Below are 27,767 nucleotides of genomic sequence, written 5' to 3'. Positions count from 1 at the left end.
GGTGAGACGAGGCCAGGCAGGAGAGGCTGTTAAATCTATCTAATCTAATCGATCTATCTAAAGACTATTGAAAATATGAAAATCAATGTTTTTTTTATTTTATAATAATAAAAAACATTTTTCAAAAATTGATAAGCACTGAATTAATATCTACAGAGCAAATTCCAACACAACAACTTTCCAGTGGGTTTAACAATGTTAGGAATAAGTAACAGGGCGTATTTTGTAACAACTTTTAACACTATTAGCAATTGAAACTTGCTACATGGAATGAAACTTGATCCAAAATATTTGTGTGAATGAGTTTTGACTTTGACACGTCCCCTTAAGGTGTTTGGAGCTGAAAGAGTAGCAGTGATGCGCCCACACACAAGTCTGGCTGAAGCTGACCACCTCCGTCAACTGGCACCAGTGCCTCTTCCACAGGCTCAAGTGTGTCTCCGTCTCTGAGGCAGAAGTTGTGCAGGAACACACAACAAGCAATGACCTTACTGCAAAAGCAGGGTGAACTTCCAGAGCCTTGAAAAATATCGATCATCACCTGGTCTTCATTACGCCAAATGGCCTTTCAAACACAGAATGAGCCTTTGCATGCTGCCTGTTGACCTGTTGACCTTGCTGTGACTGCACTGCTCACTCCCTGTATGGTGTGATGAGTGTGATGGGCCATGACATACAAGGATATCCACCATCCCCTTGAAAACCCTTCAGCTAGGTACAGTTGTTGAACATACAAAGGACCGTTTTTAAGAGCTAAGGTATCATGGACTGAGCCAATAAGTCCAACTATAAGTCACTATGGTCACACACTGCTTGCATCTGAACAATTTCCTGTTGAAGTAGCACTGAGCATCTGCACTTGGAGGCTTGATTCTTATGTGACAGCCAGGTGGTGGACATCAGATGACCCTGCTTTTGAGCCTGATTATTATGTGTGCGACCCTGTGGATGATATCACGTGGGATGTCAAACGCTCTTAAGATGAAACAGTAAGACATTGCACCAGAACCTCTAGGTCATGGCTCCAGCCATGGTCAAATGGAGAGCAGAGGATGTGGACGAGATGAACTACAGTGGGTGTTGAGAGGGGGAAGTCTGGCCACAGGTCACTTTGGCCATCCATGTGTAGGGCCAAGACAGGAACTTTTCAGTTCAGTGCACAGTACTGAGATGGTTGTTCATGCTGTAAATAAATTGTTAAAACTGATGACACAGTGTCATGAAATGAAATATGTGACTAGGTAAGCTAGGTGACAATAAAATCACACAAAATGTTGTAATAGATTACTGTATGTGATGTGAAAATGTGCCATGTCCAAGTTTCCCCAGGAGGGGGTGTAGTCTGACTGTGAGAGTTAATTGTTCACACTGAGAATTCAGAAATTATATGTGTACAGTATCTATTAAATATAAATGTAAAGGCTTAGTATCATTTTCATCTTTTCACTTACAATTTGACAATGTCTTGCTAGTGTAGCAAGAGCAGCACATCTCTGTTTTCCCTGTCAAGAAATTCTGTTTCTTCTCCTTATCCGAATCTGCAGAGTCGTTGCTAGAGCCCTAATGAAGAAAAATAAATGCATCAATTTCAGTAGGGCCCTAAAAAAGCAGGCTACAATCTCACTTAGAGGCTACAAAACTGTCCAGGATGCTTACAGAAATGGCCCGGTGTACCTATAGAACTGAACTCTTTAAAAGAAAAGGAAAAGAAAATCTTTAGGGCAAGAGCAGGTGCACTTTGACATGGGGTGAAGCTCTCTAGCAAATCCCAATCCTCTTATAAGTGACCATATTCCATAGGTAAGTTTTTCCATCTCCTCCTAAAATCAGTGTCAAACGTTCCTTCACAATGGGACAGATTAGTGCCAAGCAAGTCCTCCGTTAATGATAATAACAAGTTAGACTTTGTAAATTTTTGTGTGAGATCAAAACGTTCATTAACTGTAACACTATGTTTGTTGTGTACTGTTTATCTTGTGCCTGTGGCTGCTTTCACACATGTCTGACAAAGAGACGACTAAATGCATAAGTATGCAATCAGAAGACTAACTTTGGATTACCCTATGGCTAAGCACTTTTATGATGTAGCCTACACAACAGCAATCCAGACAGAAACATTTTATATACAGCAAATGCAGGCCCAGCTTACCCAGGGCTAAAAGAAGAAACTGATTTAAGTATATTGTTTTTTTAGAGTTGTTTTGGTGCATGTGATCAGGTGCCGTTGCTGTAAACTGTTATGTATTGTTAGAATATTGTTTGATTTTTGTCTTGTTGTCTGTACTCCATTTTTTCTTATTCTGTGATTATTTTCTCTCATTATTCTGTTCTTCCTTCAGCACGTTTTGTAGAGCCGTCTAGTGTTCATGCTTTGCATTCGTCACCCACAGGATCTGCACCTGTATATACTAAAGCGCACTGTGTGCTCAGGGCTACACCCTTAAGAAGGCTGTTTGTGCCGTTACAGCTCTATTTTAACATTGTTTATGTTGTTAGAATTTCACCATTAATTAACCAAGTCTTTTTACCAGAGGAGTGCCTTAGACCGGTCTTCTTTTTATTTTACTATAACATTAGACTTGCAAGTGTGACACTTCATTCTTGACCTTGTAAACAGTAGCTTAACACTTCTTCAGGAGCTTTCTACTGCTTTTCACAGGTTTCTTCAGTGGATGGGGTTAGTCAGAGGCTGAGGCTAACTTTTGTCTAAGCAAAGACTATCCACTGAGGAAGCAGTTGAAATATGCAGAAAAAGCTAATAAATTAGAGTTAAAAATGTTTTGTTAAATAATTGTTATTGTTGGATTACAGGTGTAAAATAAATGATTTTACTCAAATACTGTAGGCTACATACTGTAGGTTTGAGGTACTGTCTTTTGAATATTTCCATTGTATGTTATTTTACGCTTCACCTCCACCACATCTCAGTGGGAAATTTTGTAAGGTTACGTGTTCCCTAACAAGATTTTACTGAGCTATAATATTAATTTAGGCTAACGTACTAAATATATTTCAGAATAAAGTTTTCGTAAGCTAATGCTCGTCATATGATGTATGATGTTTTGTCACAGTTTAAACTGTCCGGCGGGACATAAGACAGTTAAATTAGCTTCAGCTCACAAAGTTACAACATTGAAGCGAGCCTTTCCTTGTGTTCAGGTTGGAATGAAAGCTCCTGTTCAGTGCACAGGGGACACAATTGCAATGCGCGCACACTTCCTGATGGAGCTGCTCCTGCGAAGAATAAAAATACACTCCTAGCAAGCCAGCTAGACGAGTTGTGAAAAAGTTATGTCTGGCTGTCAAGTAGATGGAGAGAGACTAATTTCAAAAATGGACGTTATTCCTCTGTTTTCCGTACATAAATAGTAGACAATATCCCCATGTCCAGAGAGCCGGCGCTGGTGAGAAGTCAACTGCGAAGGGTTGGATTGTTGAAGCTAAAAAGCCCCGGTAGCTTGCGTTATCAACAGGCCAGCCGGCTAACGTAAGCTGGCTAGCTGAAACACTAGGCCTTGAGTAGCTTGTTTTTACTTGCGGTTGTGGTATGGTGATGTTAAATTGTCGTAAGCGCCAGTCTACGGTGATGCTATAGATATGTAAGTTAACGTTAGCTTTATGTATTCGAAAACTTTGGGCACTCTTACGTTTCAGTGACAGTTTTCCTAGGGCAGCTAACGTTAGTTAAGCTGTGGGGTTAGCCAGTTGGTTGACTGCATCATATTAGCTGCCAGAAGGCTAACGTTAAGCCCTTAACGTTATATCTTGTTCGACAACCTGGACAGAATGTGTATGTTAAGTAACCGCGCTGCAGTTTTTAAAGTAACATCAGCTAACGTATTTATGCAGCCATGTCCCTGTCATGGGGAACGACACGTTACCTATGATAGATTTCTTGAAGCAAGTGTGTGCATCCTTGTGCTCAGATTAACTGTGATCAAACGTTAATATTTATGATCTTTCTGTCTGCAATTTGTTTTCTTTTCAGTAAGTTACTAGCTGACGTTAGCTAGTAATGTCTCTAACGTTACCACCCGCCGATATACTTGAAACACCTCCTGGATATCCGTTTGAAGAAATCAACTATGAGGATATTGAAGTTGAGGAGGTATGTGTGGTTATGCTCTGTCCGTGGCACTAACAGGACTCAGTTAATGCGCTATATGAACGTGCAGAAGGTTACTTAGTGACGTAAGTAACTTTCTTGTTAACTCTCCATTTTCAGGTGGTGGGAAGAGGAGCTTTTGGGGTTGTGTGCAAAGCCAAATGGAAAGGCAAAGATGTTGCGATCAAGACCATTGAGAGTGAATCAGAGAGGAAAGCCTTTATTGTTGAGGTACAGTTGCACTTGTCTGTTCCACTTGTGAGTTTTCCTCACTACTACAACAATAGATGAGACACAGAGTCGAGCTCTAGTATCAAAGTTTAACTTCATACTACTGCCGTCTATAGTAGCTGGGCAAAGTACTTGACAAGATAAATATTTGTATATTTAAGGTGTTGAACGACATGTCTGGAGGTGGAGTTGTGCATAATGTTTCCTCTTTGTCTCCAGCTCCGACAGCTTTCACGTGTGAATCACCCCAACATTGTGAAGTTGTATGGCTCTTGCCATAGTCCAGTAAGTTAACAGAAATGTTATTAAGCATTATGCTCTCTTAACTATACAGCCATATAGATATTCCACTTTGCACAGTAATGGTGTGTCTCAGAATAGTATTTCTGCTTGTATTGTCTGCCTGGAATCTGTGAGTTGACGATTCTCTCCCCATCAGGTCTGCCTTGTGATGGAATATGCTGAAGGCGGGTCATTGTACAATGGTGAGTCTACATGTTCTGTTAGAAAACAACAATGTTTGCAGATGTTCCACTTTACTAGTAGTGAAATGAACACAGCTTTGCACAGACATGAGAAGCAGCCCTGTTCAATTGACCCTCTGTTTGCATGTCCAGTCACTTGTCCAGTTCCTTTATAAACTAGTCTAAACAGTACAGCCTTGTTTGTCCCTGCATGAAAGTGGACCTGGGAAATGGCGCAATGTGACGACAAACAACACTATGCAGTAATACTATACTATATGTTTTATAAAAGATACATTTGTCTGATCACATTTATCACAAAACAATAAAAAGTATTACCCACAGTTCTTAAAATATAGTTGGTACTTTACTGTTTTCTGGAAAGGATATATGTCAGTTGAAATTTGGGGTTTTTTTTCAGAGTTTTGACCATCATTACTATCAATAATAATGCAATTGTATTTTCCGAGGCAATTGTTGAGATCTGAGAATGTGGCAACATAGTTAAAAAGGAGTCCTGCAGGCTTAAGAAAGACAAACTGTTAGACAATCGTCAGGTTTAAAACAACCCTCAGGTTAGTTAAAGGCAGAATGAATTGGATTATCGGTTGTGGCATGTAAACAACATTCGAAGTTGGGCCTGGACACCCGAAGCGCATGCTAATGCTATAAATTACAACATTGCTGTATCAGTTCTTTAATGTCAGCAAAAAAAACAGCTCATTACAGACACTAGCAAGTCTGACAGTCCTCTCACTACATTGGTTTGTAAACTCAAAGGTTGACACCCAGAAACGTCTTGAACGCAGCAAAATAAGAAAATACAGGTAGTGAAGGGTCTTTGCAGACACTGACAATGCCACACACTTCCAGTGCATCATAAGAGATGATTGAGAGGGATTGTTTTGGGGGAAATCCTACTCATTCTGTTTTTAAACCTTAACTTAAAAGAAGATGGAAAGCGAACGAATCATTAAAATCTTATTTAACGAAATCTGCTGGGCGAATTGAATAGATTTTACTGCAGGTGTGACCGCAGTGTGGTACCACTGCCTCACTTTCCATCCTCATCAGACCCTGCTGTGCACCCATTTTTAAGTACTAAACACAATTTAAATTGTGTGAAATTTACACAATTAAACTATGGAAAAACGGACGCAATATTCCTCTGGGCTCCTCTCACCACGCTGATCATATTTTTAACTTCATCCCCCCTTTTAAAAGACTGAAAAGAATCAGAACCAGGACAGCCAGGTTCTGTGACAGCACCTGCCCAGAGCCCGTCTGAGACCTTATCCTTTAAATCGTCAATGTGCCGCTATTACTCTATTACTCTGTAAGACACTTTGACATGTATACAATGATATAAATCATAGCTGGTTGTGGTACTGATGGCATCCTTATGGGAATACTTGTCTTAAAGAGGTGGTATTATGCTTTTTGGCTTTTTCCCTCTCTCCTTTATTGAGTTGAGTTATACATCTTTTTTGTGCATGTACTAGGTTTGCAAAATGAAAAAGGCCAAAGTCCAGCCCAAAGGGAGTTCCCATCTCCCACAGAAAACTCTGCTCTGAACCGCCTGAAAACAGCTGGATTGTAGTCCAGCCGCTTTAAATGTGCCTCATATAACGCTGGCCAAGCGGCTACTCTGACACGCCCTCGAAAACAGCGGTGGAAAAACAGTGAGCTGCAGCACACAGCTCTCCCTTCCAAACACTAGCTGCCATCCAGGCAGTCAGTGGACATTAAGTTGTTTCTGTGATGTAGAGACAGAGCTCAGTTAAAACTTTATGGATGAAAGATACTTTTGTTACAGATTAATAACTCACCACTCTGAAACTCTTGCTCCAGTCCATGTTGCCAAGCTGGCCGGCAACATGTAGTAGGGCTGAAACGATTTATCAATTAAATCGTTAAAATCAATTTATAAAATGCATCAACACAAATTCTTTGCATCGATACTTCGTTGAATCCATTTAACTATACAGCACAGTGTTTCGCACGGACATTTATTACTGTCGCACATTGCCCTTACTCTGTGAACACGACGTATTATTAATGGCGCTGTTTGCAAAGTGGAGGAAGAGAGAGAAAATAGCGAGGGACAAAGAAGAAAGTGTCCAACGTATGTTATTATTTCAAGCTAAAGAAAACAACAACTCTGTAATATCACAGTCCTTCTACCGTAAAACGAAACTTATGTCGCCTCGGCAACAGCACGACGGCAACTGAACAAAAAGCAGCCGGTGTCGTGCCAGCGGAAGGTAACAGCAACTTTAGCAATTAACTGAAATCCTGATTGATTGTTGAGTTGAAGCTGAAGCTGCAGTCCTCAGCTGAAAATGTGCACACGTGCGTTTGTTGTTCTCCTTGGGCCGTGAGTTGTAACCTCACAACCCCTAAATAAGATTTTGAACCTGAAAATGAGCATAATACCACCTGTTTGATTTTTTATTACCTAGGCTTCTTATTCACTCTTATGTCCGAAGGTAGTTGCTGTATGTGAAGTGTGTCTTGTTGTTCTTTTGTGAGGGCTTACCAAATCAAATCTGTATTGACTACTGGATGTTGAAATGGCAATAAAGGATTTAATCTGAATCTTTGGAGACATTTCAGGTAGTTGACCTCCAAGTAAAAGGAGTTTAGATAATGTGGAGCAACAGTTTGTTTGTTTGTTTAAAACACATCTGATCGTGCGACTGCCTCGTGGTTCTTGGCCTATTGGATTTTGTTCCCAGATCTCAGCAAGTACTCTGCTGAGGACCATGTGATCATAACTGATAGGAATGATGAAAACTACAAAAAATTTGGCCAAAGTAGTAATAAACCTGAATTAACCATTTAAATCTATACTATACATGCAATTAGAGGCATCTCAACTCAAATTCATTGCAGGTAATGAATGTATGCATGAGTGTTTCATTATGTGAGTAGGTCTTGTATCTGTTTTCCCAACACATCAGTGGTTGAAACAGCTTTCATTCTTAAGAGATTCAGCTTGGCAAGTTTTCTAGGATGTGAGTCCCGCACTATAGGACCCTCTGTTGTGCTTTACAAGTACCTCTCCTCCCTAGTCACTGAATCTCTATAAAAGTAACTCCTGGGAGCTGCTCTATGCTGGTTAATTCCAGGAGGAATTAACTTGTTAAAGATGCTATAATAAGAAAAGGGTAGTCAGCCTTGTGTATGTGAGTGTGTATGACAGTGACATGAAGCACTACATTTTGTGTTTGGTTCCTCTGGAGGTTGATTGTCTGTGGTGGTGGATGTGACTGTGCTCTCTTGTCCACAGTGCTGCATGGTGCTGAACCCCTCCCCTATTACACTGCTTCCCATGCCATGAGCTGGTGTTTACAGTGTTCCCAGGGCGTGGCCTATCTCCATGGCATGAAACCAAAGGCTCTCATTCACAGGGACCTCAAGCCACCCAAGTATGCTCCTCCTCACCTCACACTCTTGTCTCTTGTTTCACTGTACCAACAAACGACCTTGTGGTTTCTTTTAAAATTGTTTGATTTAGTTCATGTTGTTCTATAACTATTTCACATTTTAATTGGTCAGGCTGCCTGATATTGTGAGTCACAAGTGTAAAACTTTATCTTGAGTCACACAGTATTGCAAGCCACATGATTTCTTATGTGTTGTTATAAAGATGTACAGAGCTTGCATATGTAGAGTGTTGTGTCTTAATATAGGCAGGTTTTGAACTTCTCTCCCAAGCTCTTTTTGAAGAGTGTTTACATGTTTATTTGTAATTTATTATTTATATAAAACATTTTATGTGTTCAAAACTGGAGCAACCACCTTTCCTATATTTTAGTGAGACCTGTTTAGCAAGACTACCTAATTTGTCATGTATTTTTATGCAAGTCATAGTACTGTATTACTCCCTATAATACTCCCAAATATTTATTTTTTAAAAATCTTTGACAATTTAAAACAATAGTACCACTACTACTACATTATTAATAGATTTGACAATAGCATTTTTTGTTGCAATTGCAAAACCAAGAAGGATAGTTTGTCGTTTGTTAAAATACAAAATATAAACTTTTACTATGCTCTTGTGGATAGAAGTGTCCTGGCAGGACGGTCTGGGAATGACCAGGTTGTTTCCCTGAGATCTGTTCTGACATGTTGTGACAAATTGTCAACTCTGGATTATTGTAGATGAATTCATTACTATACTACACACATATGTTACTGTATTTAATGATTCATCACTTACTTTTCTAACACACCAGTCTGTTATCTCGTGTGGTTCCAGTAGTTGGAAACCACTGTGTTTGCCTGTACATTGTACCAGTAGCTTGTTACAGCTCTGTTTTAAAAAAAAATCTTATTTAAGGTTTGAAGTAGCTTCTAGTAGGATTTCTTTTTTTCTTCTTTCTTTCAGTCTGCTTCTTGTAGCAGGCGGCACTGTGCTGAAGATATGTGACTTTGGAACAGCATGCGACATTCAGACCCACATGACCAACAACAAGGGAAGTGCTGCATGGATGGCCCCAGAGGTATTTGAAGGCAAGTATGAGTGGCATTCCAAGTAGTTGAAGAGCTTTGCCTGCTTGACATACCTGCCCTGTCAGTTGATTTCTAAGTAAATTGCTAAAATGTGTTGGAATCTGGTAGGGGTAGGCTTGGTTATATGTGTAGGATCCAAAATGGCAGATACACTCTACTTGTCCTCAACACAATTGCGTGGGGCACAGCTGGAGTCTAGGCTCCATGCTGTGGGTTCCAGATGTGTATGTGCAGATGCATGGACTGCATGTGAGTGGGTGTGTTAGTACATGAAGAGATGAAGAGAAAAGGAATACAGAGAAAGGTCCTGGTTTTGTGGCTAGATATAATGTAACTTATATTTTTAAACACAGTACCCAGCAGTGAACTTGCATCCATGTCTGTGGTCCAGGACTTTGTTCAGGATAAAGTATACAGATGCAGGAAAAAGTATGTGAACCCTTTAGAATTACCTGGATTTCTGCATGAATTGGTCATAAAATGTGATCTGATCTTCATTTAAGTCACAATAATAGACCAACACAGTCTGCTTAAACCATAGATTGTATATAAGAAGTGGACGTAGTCATTGCGACGTCACCTGTTGGTTTGTGGACCGCCGTTTTGAAGCCTCAAGTTTGGCCGATAGGGCACCGCCATGTTGATTTTTTTGCAACCAGCGGCACCGGACATGACCATATTTCGACGAGACGGTGGAGCTAACAGCCATGTGTGGAGCTAGCTAGCTTACTTAGCTAGGTACATCTGTAATTCATGTTAACTGTCATTTTAACAGGGCTGACAATTTTGTCTGGTGAATAGTAGGCTTAAAACGAAATGTACTCACCAGAGAAAGTGAACAGCCAACTCCTAATAAGCTTTTTTTAGCAGTGCTGGTCACAGATAATCCCGCCCTGAAGCATACTCTGCTTTTGTGGTCTATTTTCGTCTAAACGGGACCATAATTTACTAAATGAACATCATGCTGTGTTGAAGAAGACTTGAAACTAGCGACTGAGACCATAAACTCATCAAGAAAGTGTTTACTGTGGGAATAAATCAGCTGAGAAGTAGGGTCATCCATCCATCAACCGCAAATCCGTACATACAGGGTCGCGGGGGGGGCTGGAGCCAATGACATCGGGTCACCCCCTGCTGGCCATTCAATAGAATGCAGGTTTAAGGGACTTGCAAGTTTTACTAAGCTTCCCGCTTGGCTAACACCACACAATGGGGTTGGGCCGATAGATGATGCCATCCATTGATTGGCAATGGCTGACAGACATCACAACATTTAGCCGGTATCATGATTGTAGCAAAAAAAAAAAAAAAAGAACCTCAATTTTTCACATTACACCAGTAATTTCTCCATAGTTCATCACTTCTAAATATTTTGAATCATCACTTATAGCAGCTAATGCTGCGCCTTGTTGTCTGGATCAGTGGAATACCGCCAACGATAATGAGCAGTTAAACTGTAGTGTTTGACATATTCTAAATTTATCTGCGAGCCACTTGTCTGTAGTTCATGTCGGAGGGGACATGTGAATAAAAGTGAGTTGAACAAGGATCTAACACGGCTTCCTGCCAAACAAAGTTATCTAGCTTCTCTTTCAAATGGGTAACGTTAGTGTGAAATCTCAAAGTTGCAGGTCCTTGTTGTAGACAGTCATGTAATATAAGATTCTTTCAACATCAATGTTTCCTCTGGGTCACTGTACTGTACTCATAGATGGCGGTTGAATCTTATGCCCAGGTCATTATCTTGTTTTTGGAGGCAAGCTACAAGACTCTAGTGCAATTAAACAACTCACTTTTGCCCTCTCTCAACGCTTAACGACTAATTTGCATCAGTGTGAAATGCTATCAGGACACCTCAGTGCAGCAGTTTTAGGATAGATGTGTGATGTGCACTTGAATTCTGCAATAATAGGCCCAGTAATTAAGCAACACAGGAGCTGTTCCTTGGTAAAAATTGCTCCCATATTTTCATGCTTCTCCCCCCTGAAAGCAGAGATGAGATTAAAGCTGCTGTGCTTTCCCAGCACATCCCCTCTCTCATCTTAAATGTGCCACAGAGAATTACTTTTATCAGTCAATCAGCGATGTCAACGGGAGGCTTTTTTCCCTGTTTTTAAAAGAAGATAAGTGTTGCTGTGCGTTCTTCTGTGCTTTCAGGCAGCAATTACAGCGAGAAGTGTGATGTGTTCAGCTGGGGGATCATTCTCTGGGAGGTGATCACTCGCAGGAAGCCCTTTGATGAAATTGGTGGACCAGCTTTTCGTATTATGTGGGCTGTGCACAACGGTGAGTCGCTTACTGGGGCTGGGGGTAGGGTTGGCAGTTGGAGAAGCCAGAAGATGCCAAGGCCATGCCTGACCTGCTAGGCCTGCTGGGAGACTGAAAGTTAAGAGCCCGGCAGAAGAGAGCAGCTTCACGTGTGCAGCGCTCCCTGCAGTTTGCCTTAGCACAGAGGTAGTGGGAGGAGAATACTAATGGGACACTAATAATAGCTGCAGTGTTCACTATGGGCCCAAGATCTAATGAAATACCTGGGGCCATGGTTAATATTTTTTACCACTGAATCTGGATTGATTTAGCATCTTTTTGCAATATTTCTTCTTCTTTATGAACAAGTTAGTTGTTGTGGGTAAGCTATGGCCTTAATTCTTCTTTTTTACATTCAGGAACAAGACCTCCTTTAATCAAAAATTTGCCGAAGCCCATTGAGAGTCTGATGACACGCTGCTGGTCTAAAGATCCCTCCCAGCGGCCTTCCATGGAGGAGATAGTAAAGATCATGACCCATCTAATGAAGGTATAATCATACACTGATTACCCTCTCTGTAAGGCTTTCATCAAACTGAATGAATTAATCAATAAACATGACCAAATACTTGAATCACAGAGAGCATAATGAACATGAATTGGTCTTTATGAAAAAAGAGCCAGGAAAATAATACCATAGCTATAGTTGTAATGTTATTTGCAGTATTGCATTTACCTGTTGTATCTACACAGGGTGTTCGCGGGGTCCTAAAAGGTGATATATCAATTTTGCGAAAATTAAGACCATTAAAAGGTCTTAATTGCCATTTAACAAGGTATTAAATTTTGAAGATATTTTTTTCAGTGTGAAAATCCTGTTTGTTCAAAAGTTTGTTTGCTAAAAGTGTAGGTGAACGTATTTATTTATAATGCATAGCCAAAAATACTAGACAGGCAGAGAGCGACTGTGTAATTTGTTTCTGTAACGTTAGGCGCAGGGATCTAATGTGCGCCTATTTGACTCTTAAACGCTCCAAAATAGATCCGTGCACACCGGAATATGATTTACGAGTACAACCGACAGTAATCTCCCACCCCGCTGGACCCGCAATGCTAATCGTCCAAAACATAGTCGGAGTGGCGATCAGGAGTAACAGAATTAACCTGGGTGGCCAGTCGCTCTGTGACCATTTGAACAGCCCCGTTCCTGAAAAACAAGAGCGAGATGCGCCACCAGCAGCTGAATTGGGAAGACAACAGGGAAAATTCAAGGAGCATGTGGGTTTGGCTAACGTTATCTGGCTATTTAGCTAAATCGTGCCTTTTATTGAAACACGTTCAACTTCTCATAAAGCCGACGCTCTCTGTCACTGTTTGTGCACAGATCAATCACAGCCTGGATGGAGCGGGATTGAAAAAAAGTTTGATGTGCTGCAACAAACTTTATAAATGTTGAACTCTGCATAAACGGTTATGATTATTGACGAGTTAGCAGCCTAAAATCAAGGTTGGAGACTATCATGTAGCCTGGAGCATTTTTCTTCAAAGTTAATGAATAAAAAACAACCCAAAACTGAAACAGCTGTAATTTGAATTAATATTATACTAGTGGTAAGTTATATGAAATTATATTGAATATAGTAACATAATGAATATATTAATATCACACTTACAGTTTACTATTAAATTAACAATATACTTTTAATTTAATGTAATAATATAATACTAATACAGTCATTTAGAGCAGTTCCTCCTCCAGGTTGTGCCTGTGCTACACCGCCTATACTATTATTCATCACTCAGTTTATTCTCTTCATCTTTGTTCCCTCCTGGCCTATTTGAATTTTGTTGTATTGATCAAGTGGTTGCTGAAAGTTATCACACATATAATTGTAGGCAAGCTCACATTATCTAGTTTAAACCAACCAAAACACAAAATGAAACTGTTTCACATGATTTGCTGTAATGTTGCGTACATAAACGTCATAGCTTATGTAAGACAGTTGCTCTGACCAGTCCTTCACATAGAGAACAGTTGGCTCATACACGCTGTTGTAGGCAATTGAGAAAGTTGGTGAATGCCTCAATTTTTACTCCACTGCAGACGCTGGGGACGTGTCCCCATCACTTTTTGAAAGCATTTGTTAAAAGAATGGCTGAATAATGGCTTGTAACAAGAAATGTTAAATAACAAATGACAAGCAATGAGGAAGGTTTATTTGCACGCATTTATTTATTTATTTATTTAACTAAAGTTAGAAAGACAAGAAGCTACTGATGATAAAATAATCAAAACATGTGCACCAGTCAGTAACTTTGACAACTTCTTGACACAGTTTCTTTTTGGCCAAGTTTTCTGTTCTGCTATATTTTTAGATTTTGAATTGTCCCCTGCCACCTGAATTTCACTTTACATAAATAAAAAAACATTTCCACCATAAATTGATTGAGGACTGGCAGAAAGTGGTGGTTACTTTTGACAATCTTGGGTTGTTATATACAGTAGATAACAGATTAAGTTTGCTTTCCTGACATTAAACTATCAGCAGAAGGATTCAGTGATAGTGTAGACTTTGAATGCACAATCTAGTATCATAAATCATAGTCTGCTTTGCTTCCACACTTAAGCAAAGTTTGAACTAGACTGAAACCAACCTTTTTAGCAGTCTACCCAGAGGTACTGGGTTGGGTGAAGAAGAGGTTGGTGTTAAGGGTATAGTTCACCTAACCCTAACACCTGAAATGAAGTTATTATTAGTTATGATATTGATATCAACCCCACATTTTCCTACACAGCAAGCTTAGGTAGAAAGATGTGCATTTGGGGTCACTTTAAAGCAATGAAAGAAATCTGAATTGAAGTTTTATTTGTTAAATTTAAAGTTACTTACACGTTTTTCTTTTTTTGCAGTACTTCCCAGGATCTGATGAACCCCTGCAATATCCATACCAATATTCAGATGAGGGACAGAGCAACTCTGGAACTAGTACAGGTACAAGAGTCTTAAACATTTGGGCTAGACTAGAACAGGGAGTTAATGCATTGGTCTCCTGCATCCAATATCAACACAGAAGGATGTAGGAAGAAAATGTGTTACATTTCACTCATTTATGTTTAGTTTACTTTCACAGGTGCTAATCCCTGTCTTGATAGCAATAAGCGTAAATGTAAATGCTCCGTACTTGTATAGCGCCTTTCTAGTCTTTCCGACCACTCAAAGCGCTTTTACACTACATCTGCATTCACCATTCATCCATTCATTCACTGAGTGCTCAAACAGAAACTAACTCCATACACTGGTGGAACAGCCACCAGGGGCAATTCGAGGTTCAGTATCTTGCCCAAAGATACTTCGACACACAGTCTGGAGGAGCTGGGATTGAACCGCCGATTGACGGGCAACCCGCTCTACCTCCTGAGCCACAGCTGCCCCACAGCATTAGCTGGAAAAATCATTTAATTCATATTCATTACTCCTCAGCATCCAAGAATTGTGTTTGAAACAAACATGTCTGAGTTTTTCTGCCCACGGTAGAAAAGTAAAATGTAGGTCCTCGGGTAGCTTTAATCACATCATTTGCAACTCGTGCACTAGTCCATATAACTAGTTAGGGTGTTTACAGAAAGAAATCAGACTTCTTGTGGTAATGCAAAGTCTGTTGTTTAGTGAATGCACAGACCTGGCACTGAATCAGTGTAGATATCTGAATGTAGGCGGCCATGGGAATTTATTTTCAGTTATTTAGAGTTTTGTCAAATATTGTAAGTGTTGTGGACTATTAAATACAAAAATAATGTCAAATCTTAGATGAGTGGCACCACGTTTGAGAAAGAATGAAACTTGTAAAACCTCTCTCGTGTCCTGTGTCTTGGGGAATTACAGGTTCATATGTGGACTACACTGGTACCAGCACAAGCAACAAAAGCGACGCAAACATGGAGCACAGTGATTCTCAAGGGAGCAACGACACTATCAAGATTACACCTCAGTTTCCTCCTCACTTCAAGCCAAAGGTAAAACAGTTCGTCATTGTGATGAGAACCATTTTCTCTGTAATAATGGATATAGATAGAAGTTACAATAGAAAAAAAAATCTTCAAGCAAGCTTCTGGGGGGGCCCTGGCTGAGTCCTGGGTTTGGCCCAGACCCTTCGCTGCATGTCACTCCCTCTGTTTTTGCCTTTCCTGTCTCTCTACTGTGACTATCAAATAATAAATGCATAAATACCACAAAAATCTTCTGTAGTGAAAGTTTTCTTATGTTCTTACAGGGAGACCCATTGAGGACTCTGCCTCTGTCCAGGGGGGGCAGTGTTGAGAGTCTGCCTTCACGAACACAGTGCATGGCATCATCTGACAGCAAAAGAATGAGTGCTGACCTGTCAGAGCTGGAGCCCAAGATGCCATTTACACCTTCAGGTAATTCCAGACATTACACAGCACAGAGCGACACGTGGAAGCAGAACAGTTACTTATCAAGGAAAACTCCACCCCTGACGCCCCAGTCAGATTCTTACTCACGTGTTTTATCACTTGGAGGTGAATATTGGTTCCTCTATGAGCCCATCTAGATGCCTCTGATCACTGAGGCCCGTCAGACCATCTCTCCTCCTTTTAAAGGCTCTGACAAAAACAAGAGTATTGACTTTTTTTAAGTGTATGTTTTGTTCTGTTTTTTCCATCCATCCATCGTCAACCGCTTATCCTGCGTACAGGGTTGCGGAGGGTTTGTTTTTTGCTGTTTCTGTTTTCAGACTTGGATGTAACTTTCATGAACAGAGTTCCTGTAAACTGAGCTTCAACGCCCTCTGTCCTTAGACTGCCATGTTAAACTTTTGATCCAAACAGCATTGGAGCTGAATGCCTGCTGATGTTTGTGCTTCGAAAAATAGTGCAGTGGCTGCCGGCAGTCTACGCAGTACTGCTCCTCAGCGTCTGAATGGACTGGGTGCATGCTGCCCTTTGCACGTACACTGTATGCTCTGCATGTGTGTGGCCCACATTTCCGGCTGTGGGCCCCCAGTCTGTCTTAGTCTGCATGCTTTTGTTTGCAGTTGTATGTGTGTGTCTTCACAGCAGGCCCCCAGTATAAACGAGGCCACCGTAAAACGGCGTCATTCGGCACCATTCTGGATGTTCCCAAGATCCTCGTCACAGGTATCACCGCTGGGCTTCCTGGTGACCAGGTGGAGCTGGCTTGGCTGAGCCCATGGGTTGTTGTGATCTTTTGTGTCCCTCTTCTGTGTGTCACTCCATATGATACCAACCACAATGTTTAATCGTATTAAATTTGTTGCGTGTCTTAGGGCAGTCTGTATTTTTTTAAAGGATATAATTGAGTAGGTTTTGGAGTTACACACATAAGAGTTGCTTGGTATCCTCTGTGATTTTCTTAGCTGGCTGAAGCAGAACATGAGTTAATATTCTCATCTGGTGTCAACTTTTACACCCCAAATCTAGTTCCTAATAATTAAGTTTCCTCCTGATAAGTCTTTCTATTAGGCTTGGGCGGTATCTATCAGGACCTGATGACATTTGTTGCTGTAGATACACACACATCTGTGGGCTGAAAGGAGATGATGGCGCACAGCTTCGTCCTGTCAGCTGGCTCACCTTTATCATCGGGACTAAACCCCAAATACTCCCAAACAGGGGCAGGGGCCTTCTCTTGTAGTACTAGTCCTGGAACATTATCCCGCCTCTCACAACTGCCATCGAGTCGCTTTTTGGAGAGCAAGCAGCAGTTAAGCGGAGAAGAAAAAGGAAGCATTGAAGTTCAGGAGTAAATACAGTGTAGATTCCAGTCTGTCAGTGAGAGAGGCTGCAGCTGAAGCTCACGTGTGTCTATTGTTTTCCAACTGCTGGGAAAGTAAAGCGGGTTATCGCGTCAAGGACGATATCACACGGCGTTGCCTGCCTACGTTGAGGGCAGCATCTCCTTAACACCTTAATAGAAGGAGCTTCTCTGTTTTACCATCTGAATTTTCATATACCTTGATACACTGTAATACCTTGATACCGCCCAAGCCTATTTACTATCACTTGAGTTTGTAAGAACAAATCTTTAGCTGACTTCAGGAAATCTAAATGGTATAATGCATCAGATCAGGTGACACAGATGAGATATGCTTCCTAACTCATGGCCCTGTTCCTTCTGTCATCTCTCTGGCATGGCAGCAGCACATCATGGGTAGCAGGAGTAAATCAGTGCACCAGTTCCTGCATTTGAGCTCGTCCTTGCCTTTCATGCATAGAGGTCATAGAGAAAGCATGCCAAATTTGTTCTCCCCCTCTTGCTGTCTTTACATCCATTAATAAAATAAAAAAAAAAGGCATTTTGATTCATTTCTCTTACACTGAGAGTCAGAGCTATTATTACAAGCAGAGATATGGATGAAAGGAATGGGGGCAGTTCTGGATGTCAGAAAAGGCTTCTATTTTGGAGGCGTGTGAGACACATTGAATGAGTCGCTACTTTAATCCGGTGACTACGGGAGTCAGCATGGTGCGTGGTATAAAAAGGTAGGGCACTTATCATAGAGTGTGCACACCTGGACACGCTATATTCTCCCCAGCACATACATCTCTGGTGGCCATTGAGTCAGGTTATAACGGTATACAAAATTCACAGTTCACTGTGTACCTCAGGTACAGGGAAAATGTTTAATCAGTTTTAGTAGTACAGCAGGAAAAATCTTTTATTTTGGTAAAGCTTAATGTTAATTTGCTTTAATTCTAACTGTAAAAGTTATAGCTATCAAACATTGGCATATTGACCATATAAAAAAGTCAGTATGTCAATAATGCACCAGCATTAGTACAACTCAAATATTAAAAATAATTGTCCATTTAGGCAAGTGCAACATGTCTATAAAAAACTTACATTGAACATTAGAGACAACATTAAATTGGAGTAAAACAGAGTATTTTAACTTTAGTAATGTGGTGTATTAGAGAGAGAGAGAGAGAGAGAGAGAGAGAGAGAGAGAGAGAGAGAGAGAGAGAGAGAGAGAGAGAGAGAGAGAGAGAGAGAGAGAGAGAGAGAGAGAGAGAGAGAGAGAGACTCATAAAGCAGAAAAATACAAATTTGACAATGCTAGAGACAGTTGAAAACCCAAGAGTTGATGGAAGTAGACAATCTAGCTGACTGACAATATGCAACACCACAAGGGCACATAATGTCAAAGTGTCAAGAGGAAGTGCATTTATCAATCTTGTTATGGCCCGGCTCAGAGGCCACAGCAAATAGAGGAAGCCACACTTAAGGGATTACTAGAAAAGGAGTTTTACTTTTTAAGTAATTTAATTTAACAAATGTAAAAAATAATTTTAAAGCTTAACAAATGTGGCTGGCAAAACAAAGTGCCAGGTTAACTTAAACAAACAAAAGACAACAAAGCAACACGACATGGTGCTGGGGAGCAGAAGAAACAAGCAGTCAAGACCGCAACAATCAGGAAGGGGTGGGTTTTATGCAATCTGAAGACAGTGGCCAGCTGCCTCTGGTTTCCCTGATGGCCCCAGCTCCACTCCACCAAGAAGTACACCCTGCAAGAGAACACAGACACAGAGACGCAAACACCCTGGCAGAGGCCCTGGGGCCATCACAATCTATACATAATACATCTATCCTGTCCCACTGCCAAAGCCTTTCGGATAGGTTTCATAATTATATCCTCACATGCTAGACATGGACTAAAGTATAGTGCATTAGGGCAGTTCAACAGGCAAAGAAAGTCACGTATCTAACAAAACATCCCGTACTGAAAGGTTATGGGTGAATACATGTACACCCTGCCATAGAGCAACAACTGAAAAATTGTGGGTTCAAGTCCAGAATTGGCGTCTAAATTCTTTACCTACTTGTACTGCAGACCACACAGTATTGCAACAACACATACAGAACATTAAGATCCAACAAGTTGCTGTGTTCTTTTGAGTGCTTGTTTGTTAATTTATGTTTCCTTAAGTGTTCATTGTGCCATAGACAGAGCTTGTAGTCAGCCTAGACCAGATAAACCCGATCCCCTATAATTCACAAGCCCTGTCATGACATGTAGTTGGACATGAAGATGTGACTGTAAAGACTGTCTATTAATATCTAGTAATATCTTTTGACTGCAGCTACCCTACAGGGGGGATGCCTTAACCTGGTGTTAATCTGGGCAGCTGATGAATGAGTGATAACTAGAGAGTGCAGTACCTGGCAGTTCCCACGGGCCTTGTCTGAGACCTCGACTTACCCTAACCCAAACCCGCCAGTCAGTGCAAAGCCGTCACATAAGTAGGCTCAGCTGTATATAGGTTGGGTCTGCAGTGATGTGTGTGTGTGTGTGTGTGTGTGTTTTGTACACTGTCAGTTGGGCTGCATGCTTTAAAGCACTGTGGTCATCACCCATCCATGTCACAGCACATGTTGACAGGCCAGGACACACAGAGTTAAATCAGTTCAGCTGTGGGTCCCTCGAGCAAACACTGGCACCAATCTCCCATCATCACAGTCTGTCTAAGTCTTCTGGGTCTCATTTTTTCTCCTCTCTGTCCATCCTGTCCACAGCCACTTGTGAGTCTCAGAGACGTCGGTCTGTGCAGGACCTGCCAGGCCTCGGTACAGAGTCCAGCCAGGTAAGACACAGTCAGACACTAGAGGTGGATGGCAGAGGCTCTGTGGGGTTTCATTCATTGCGGATCAGAGTCACTGTTGAGACAGAAGGTAAAATTAGTTCTGTGTAGCAGGTGTAACATTTTAAAATCTGACTCAAATTAAATTGCATGTTTGTGTTTTTTTTCCAGCCACAACACACCAACCTGCTGTATAATATACATTTAGAATAATCAATAATTTAGTCATTTGATTAATCGAAGGAGGATTTGTTAGATTTCTCAGTTACAAAATAATTGTCATGTGCAGCCCTACTATTTATTTCCTTTCAGCAATCATTTTTGGCTTCAAAAATGGGATGGCTTCATGATTTCAGCTGGCTAATGTTCTCTGTAATCATGGGAGATTAATGATGCACAGATTCCAAATGAAAAGTTGAACTTGCATCATTCCTTTCCTCCTGTGAATTCTAGTGAATGTTTGACTGATGTCATCTTGTTTGTTGCATTCTTTGTCAAGCAAGAAGTCCTTTGGGAGAAAATGTCACAGAACATGACATTTGTATATGTCAGCTCGAAGAAGATAAAGACAGTGTAGGAACACACCTACCCCACCGACACTTCAAATAAGCTTCTTGGCTGGGAGCATATCACCTGCTCTTCTAAACATTATCTTCATTTGTTTAGTAGTAAACCAGCAGCCCCGCGCAGTCAACGTTTTAGACTTCGCCAGAAAGATCTTGTTGTTGCTAAAGAAGATAAATTGTGCTGTGATGTCTGCGGGATCACTCTGCCCTCCAGCTTCCGGTGGGGTAACAGGGCCACTGATCATGGGGCTGCTTGAATGAATCTACGTTCTTACCATTTTGATTTCATTTCCATATAAGCATCTACAGAAAAACTAAATCATTTTATGTTGGTAATACTGGATTAACTTGTTAATTAATTTGATGGTATGTGTTGTTCCACTGTTGCATTGGAGACAAATCTTCATAGTTTCATAGTTTGGATTCTCATTATTCTAACTGGATCTTTTGCTTCAGTCATAATTTTTGTTTTAATGGCACATTTTGCAAATTTAATTCATTGTGAAGCGTGTAGGGGATAATGTCCGACAAGTTGGCTGTTCCACAGTTGTAATGGATCGTGCAGAGGTTGTTTGCCACATTTGGCTTTGGTGTCACAAATTATTTCCAAAGTCCTTTCTTTTCTCCTCCTACTGATTTGGACATCCTGATTTACCCAAATATCAGACACATTTGAATAAACATTTGTGTGACTTTCTCTAAGTAGCAGTTTATCATTTTTTTAAAAATAACTCAGCTCTGTTGCTGCCCTCACTCAGAGTTTAATACATTATTCATTTAGACCTGCAGACAAACATCAGTATTAGAGCTGTTTGGTTATACCTTCTAATTACTAAAAATGAATCCACACCATCAGAATCGAGAATCCTCTGTGGACATGGTATAATTTATACAATAAACAGCTTTCTGAAGGCAAGTAACTCAGGAAATAAAGAAACAAGAAGCGTGGATGTGCAGTCACTGACACAGCACCGCGGCGGTGTCAGCTGACAGTCAGCTGTGTGATGAAAGCTGATGATTCATTTCAAAAGTGGTATTTCATAGAAAGCTACTAAGAAATGGTTGGCAGATGTAAAACCACACTGACATTGAGCTAACCTTTTCATTTTCAGTGCCATTTCCTGATGTGACATTGTTAGCTGTCAGTCTCCAGGAACATCAATTTGATTCTGGAATTTTGTCCTGTAGGCATTTTGCACCAACTCTTCAGTGACGATTGCAAGCTGGCAAAATCACAAGTCGCACCATTAAAAATGTAATTTTCTTGGGGAAGCTTCATTTAGTATACATGTATGCCTCCAAATGTGCATTCTTAGCAGATTGCTTTTGCTGCATTCTTATTTTTTTTTTCTGATGGTCAGGTTCACGTTTTGCCATTTGAACATTCTGACTGGCTTCCAAGATGATTAACAGTGTTTGCTCCCTCTTGCAGGGGAGCAGGAACAGCAGCCGGTCCTCCAGTCCTAGTGTGAGGATGATGCCACCTGACAAGGCGAGCAGCAGAGGTTACTACTCCCCTGATGACCCCACAGGTACTCATGACAACTTTTCAATTAAAGTCAGGTAACGCAACATTAGTAAATATCACAATTGCACCTAAAAAAGAAAAGTATTAATTATAGAAGTTAATGTATTTTAAGTGTTTTCACTGTACTTTACAGTCCAGTACTTGAATCAGTGAAGACACTAAGAATATAAGCGTGATTGTTTTCTGCAAAGGTCCGTGTCTTAGAGAAATGAGTGAAGGTTGGATTTGACACCTCACTCCTGTTAGTTGCCCTTTAAACACGGTGGCTGGAACAGCGTAAGTGTCATTGTGGCCAGATGTAACTCTGTCAGGCTACGTTGGAGACATCCTGCATGCTGTTAATCAGTGGTTTACAGTGCTGGCCTCCTCCGGTCAGGAGGTTATTTCTTAAGAAAGAGCTATGGTGGAGAGCCGGCACTGTTCCTGTGCAGTCATAGAAACAACAAACAGCCCAGAGTTCTCTTTCTTCTGTTTTCTCAGACACCAACGGCTCAGACAACTCCATTCCCATGGCTTATCTCACCCTGGATCACCAGCTGCAGGTACACCGTCCAATCAGCCTCCAGCAAACAGCACTACGTACAACCTGTTTGGTTCAAATATTGTCCGATCCAAGCTGCATTGAATCAGCTTTCACTGTGTTTTGGTGGTGTTGCAGCTCACCTCTGTGCTCTCAAAGATGAAGTGAAGCACATTGTAAAGTGCTACTACCAGCTTCATTATGAAGGGATTATTTATGAAAACATGATGCCATCTAAAAAGTGGAATGTGAAATTGGCAGCATCAGTGAGATGTTCGGTGTATTATCTATTCAGACTATACTTAATGCTGATAAAATTAAATATTTACGATGCATATGCAGATTTTGAAGATTTTTTTCCCCCCAGCCTCTCGCTCCCTGTCCCAACTCCAAAGAGTCCATGGCTGTGTTTGAGCAGCACTGCAAGATGGCCCAAGAATACCTGAAAGTACAAACTGAGATCGCCCTGCTGATCCAGAGAAAGTAAGTCTGCTGCACAAAGCAGCCACATTTCAAGGTCATTTGATCTTAGAAGGGGTTTGGTTTGGTGTTGAGGGTATTCAGTGTACTTCTAAGTACACAACAAACAGTGGAAATGTTTCTAATTATGCATGTGTTGCCACAGGGCCAACAGAATGAACAGGGTGGTATTAAGGTGACTTTACCAGAAAGCCACTCAAAGGCAAAGGTTGAACTTAGCAGACAAATCCAAGGCACCCGCCATCCCAAGCTGCAGAAGACGAGGTCGTCGGAACAGCTGTCTTTGACTAACGAGCTCATTTCAGATTTATAGAACATGAAGGAATAAGTCAGACAGAATCAGTATTTACTCCAAAATGTATACTGCTTTTATTTTGGAAGTAAATCCTCCAGTAGTCAAGAATTTGTCATAAAATCCCTGAAGTTCAATGTTTTTGAAACAGTACTACTTTAGTAAGTGCAAAGTGCAGCAGATCGATTTCCAAAATCCATTTAGAAATCCTAGAAAGAAACAATGCTCTTTGTAACTTTCTAATATGAAGCTATGATCATGTTAAGATGTTTCCTTCAGTAATCCAGCTGATTGTCGTCTATGCATCCATGGTGCAGGTTTGCCAAAATGTCATTTTTATATAATCTTATTCAACCTGCTGCTTGATAGTGTTAATTTTGTCAGCCATTTTAAAATTTAGTCTTGGTCTTAGTCCTGTGACTAATGTCCTTGTTAGTTTTTGGCATATTTAGTCCATTGGATACAATTTAAAAAAGTCTAGGGATTTTAGAAAGAAAATCAAATGTATTTTATCTAGTTTTAGTCATTAACCATCATTTTAGTCTTCTAACTGATTAGTATAATTTTGATTTGCATTTTGGTCAATCTGCTCGAACCAAAATAGAGATATGATTCGAATGATAGTTTTGTTCTGTTTTTTCCAAAAATCTTATAACCACATCAGTGTGCGAACTCCACATAGTTTTTGGTGGAGATCAGTTTTTTTTTCCATGACGGGGAGGAGGTGAACCAACTGTGATTCATACTGCTGAATCATTGATAGCTGCAAGCATGTAGGCCTTTTCTCCGTGAGAGGGAAGACTTTAGAAAGTTGTGTGTCGCTGCGGAGAGCCCCCAGCTGCAGTAGTGCATGGATAATGCGTAATATTCATCCAGCCAGAGGGAACGATCATAAACCGTTCACAGCATGTCGGTTGTACTAGCGACACAACCCATACTGGAGAGGGAGTGGAGTGGACCAGGGACAGGAGATCTCGGCGTGACCGTTCCCTCTGGCTGGATGAAGTCTGACACGCAGCATGATCCATGATAAATATAGAGATTAATGGCAATAAAGCAAGCTTTCAATATAGACCCCCCAAAATATCACATCCTCTTTCTCCTTAGCATGTTGTGTTCATCACCAGAGTTCGCATCCTCAACATTTTCTTCGCGCACCAGGCGTCGCCCCTGGTTGGCCAGCATTCAAAGCACAGGAAGAAAAAAACACAGCTGAATGAACACTGTTCTAGTGAAAATTTAGAGGGAGAAAATATGGCCTGTAATATTTTGTCGTCTCATTATACTGACATAAAGAGAGAAAGATTTTATTAACGTTTTTATTTTATGAATTACAGTCTCGTAATTTTTCGTCAACAATATTGCATGTTAAGATAGTCCCAGTCAGCATTGAAGGACATTGTTGCCGTCTCATCTGTGTCTTGTTTTAGTAGACGTACATATTTTGTTAAGTTTCGTCTGACGAAAGTAACACTACTGCTTAAAAAACAGGGCTAAGGTGTAGCCCATAGCTAACTTGCTGGCCATACTACATACTTATTGCGTGTTATAGTGTATTGTTTTTGCAGCTTGTATGCAAGAAAATCATCATACTTCCCCATTTTGTACTAATGGATATGAGGCTCCAGCAGTATCTCATCAAGTGGCTTCTTTCAAAATCAAAGTTCCCTCTTGCTTCACTGGATAGCGTTTGCTTACTGAGCAAACACAACTAAGAAAACAACAAAATGAAAAATTCCAATAACAATATGTGGCTGCTCTTTTCTATGAATAACTTGATTCTTGTAACATTTCCATTGTTTTCTCAAAAATGTCCAACTTTATTTATAAAGTCACTTTTTATTCAAAATTCAAACTTTCAACAGAATGTGAGGAAATTAAATATGCAAACAGTAATGACCTGTTCCAATTCAAAATGTACAGTCTCCAGTGCATGCTGGGGCTGTGAGATAAGGACAATAAATGATATGTAGAAATTTTCCGGAATTTTCTCAAATGATAATTAGACGATATTTGGAATCCTTCAAAAATGTGATAGTGAAAGTCATGTGTGAGCGTGTGTGTGTGTGTGTGTGTACGCAGTGAATGGCAGCAGAGCAGAGAGAAACAGGTCAGCAATAAGCCCTTAAATTAGCAGGAATGTACAATACTCCACAGTGACAAAGCAAAAACTGGCTTGTAAAAATGAAAGAATGATCAGCAAAGATAAGGCTGTTTGCCACCCAAGTGAGGCAGCGTAGGCTCCAGAAACGAGTGGAGCAGGGTCAACAACACCACCTCATCTGCTTCCTTTTCACCACAGGACCCCGACCAGAAACCCAGACCAACAGCGATAACAGAGCAATATTTATATGTAACGCTATGCGGCCCATTGGCATGGCTTCAAATGTTTTCCAGTGAAGTCAATGTTGGTACGAATGCGTTGGAACTTGCCTTTCTGAAGAACTGAGCGCTCTAGTGTAGTGACGATGCCACAAGTCTGGAATTTGAGTGTAAACAAATCAAAAACGGCCTCGGCTCAGAGGGTTAACACTGCTTCATATCCCCTCTGTGCAGGAAGGAGCTCATCGCTGAACTGGACCAAGATGAGAAGGACCAGCAGAACACGTCCCGTCTGGTGCAGGAGCACAAAAAGCTCCTAGAGGAGAACAAGAGTCTGTCCACATACTACCAGAAGTGCAAAAAACAGCTGGAGCTGATCCGGGTCCAGCAACAGAAGAGACAGGGCACGTCGTGATGAGACAGAGACATATGAACTGCTACTATCCCGTCCCTGCCCACCACTTCCTCACCCCAGCTCTACCACCCTACCCACTCCCATGCTCTGTGTGCACACACACAGTTCCCAGTCCAGCTTTGTAAAGAGACCTGCATTCTACTGTGTCCTGCATGTTGCATTGTAGGCCCTTACTTCTGTCCAGCAGGAAGGTGGCGTCCTCTGTACATACATTTGCACATCCTCACAGTGTATTCTGTGACCGCAGACCAAACAATCACTGCAGCCCATCCGGATCACTCCAGACCCTGCTACTGTACTCTGGGATGGAACTTATCTTCAGCAGTGGTGGGAAGGCAGGCCGATGAGCATGGCTCGTGTGTTTCTATACGTTTGCTCTCAGGGCCTCTGGTGGGTCCCCTCCTCAGCTGCTGACAGCCACACCGTCCTCCAGAGTGCAAAAACTAAGACAAAGGCTTTTCAGCAAGAGAGCGATGAGGATGGAACCTGTTCTACAGTGCGCATGTGGCCCGTTATGCAAAACACCCCCCCCTTAAATCAATATATTTATCCCTAACCTCTCCTTTTCTAATCATGATCATGAGCCCTTCCACAGGCCACCAAACCTGATTATTACTTCAAGGTGTGTGATGTATTCAGTTCAGAGAGTGATGTGCACATGATCTGCTCCTTGTGCTCTTAAAAACACAACTAGCTTCCAGAGCAAACACCCGGAGCTGTGGGTTCCCTTTTTATTTTGACTTCAGTATTGTTTTTGCGTGTAGATGTTTTTGTCTTTTCTATTCAGTAGTTCACTTTGTATGATAGCTCTTGTGTCGTTTTTGCATCAGGACATGTTTTATCTGGTCTGGGAATGCCCTTACAGACAAAATAGAGGAGCCTGTAGCTCCTTATACAGTATCTAGTTTGTTTTTAGTTCACATGTTGCCTTAGAAGTTGCCTGCATTTTAAGTGCTTGTTTTATGTGACGTTTAGTGGTGATAAAAGCAAAAAAAAAAAGAGATAAGAGATATTTTTAATGTAATGGACATTCAATTAAATTCTTTCTGGGGGGAGTGAGAAGGATATATGTCAGTAAGCTGATGATGTAAATGTTTTCCACCAGCTTTACATGTACTCTGAAAGAAGGACTAGAGGTAGTCTATTTTTCCTTGGTCTCATATCCCTCTAGTACTTTTGCACAATGACTTTGTTTTGTCTGGTCATGTCCACTTTATTTCTCATTTAAGCAATTCTGTTTTTTAAAAGTGCAAGACTTAACGAGTCTTACTTTTAAATTTGTTCCTGTATAGGAGTGAGTCTTCACCAGTTCTCATATGTTTTCTGTTCACTAAAAATTAATTTACCACACACACCACACTGTTTATTAAGTGTTTCCTGAGTTATTGGGAACTGAAGTACAGTAGATGACAGTGAGCAAGGCATTATGAAATAAACTGAATGGTGAAAAGAT

General features: G+C 40.9%; 1 protein-coding gene and 1 long non-coding RNA gene across 9 annotated transcripts; one reads left to right on the top strand and one right to left on the bottom strand.

Moving 5' to 3' along the window:
* Positions 1 to 78: 78 nt before the first annotated feature.
* LOC123977515 lies at positions 79 to 4,109 on the bottom strand. 2 transcript variants are annotated; one of them, XR_006826697.1, is made up of 3 exons: positions 3,648 to 4,109; positions 1,452 to 1,560; positions 79 to 1,183 (listed from the first exon to the last, which is right to left on the bottom strand). It is a non-coding gene; the product is annotated as an uncharacterized LOC123977515 (long non-coding RNA). The 2 variants fall into 2 exon arrangements; XR_006826696.1 differs by having other exon boundaries at positions 3,882 to 4,109.
* Positions 3,175 to 27,767, top strand: map3k7 (mitogen-activated protein kinase kinase kinase 7). 7 transcript variants are annotated; one of them, XM_046060259.1, is made up of 18 exons: positions 3,175 to 3,404; positions 3,989 to 4,108; positions 4,226 to 4,336; positions 4,556 to 4,621; positions 4,776 to 4,821; positions 8,093 to 8,231; positions 9,197 to 9,321; positions 11,479 to 11,607; positions 11,988 to 12,118; positions 14,480 to 14,561; positions 15,453 to 15,583; positions 15,841 to 15,988; positions 16,646 to 16,726; positions 20,127 to 20,194; positions 22,190 to 22,289; positions 22,766 to 22,827; positions 23,173 to 23,288; positions 26,134 to 27,767. In XM_046060259.1, exons 2-18 carry the CDS (start codon positions 4,016 to 4,018, stop codon positions 26,312 to 26,314), a joined length of 1,809 nt encoding a protein of 602 aa, XP_045916215.1. In that variant the 5' UTR covers positions 3,175 to 3,404; positions 3,989 to 4,015; the 3' UTR covers positions 26,315 to 27,767. The 7 variants fall into 7 exon arrangements, with proteins under 7 accessions (XP_045916215.1, XP_045916216.1, XP_045916218.1 ...); XM_046060260.1 differs by having other exon boundaries at positions 3,175 to 3,453; XM_046060262.1 differs by having other exon boundaries at positions 3,175 to 3,487; positions 16,649 to 16,726.

The sequence above is a fragment of the Micropterus dolomieu genome, linkage group LG10 (assembly GCF_021292245.1).
Source record: "Micropterus dolomieu isolate WLL.071019.BEF.003 ecotype Adirondacks linkage group LG10, ASM2129224v1, whole genome shotgun sequence".
NCBI lineage: Eukaryota > Metazoa > Chordata > Actinopteri > Centrarchiformes > Centrarchidae > Micropterus > Micropterus dolomieu.
Note: the sequence above shows the minus strand (reverse complement) of the source record. Positions and strands in the feature narration are given on the sequence as shown.

Coding starts and splice junctions, on each gene's coding strand:
- map3k7 (XM_046060259.1), top strand. CDS start 4,016: ATGTCTCTAACGTTACCACCCGCCGATATACTTGAAACACCTCCTGGA. Junction 4,822..8,092: donor AGGCGGGTCATTGTACAATG/GTGAGTCTACAT, acceptor TCTTGTCCACAG/TGCTGCATGGTGCTGAACCC. Junction 16,727..20,126: donor TCCCAAGATCCTCGTCACAG/GTATCACCGCTG, acceptor TCCTGTCCACAG/CCACTTGTGAGTCTCAGAGA.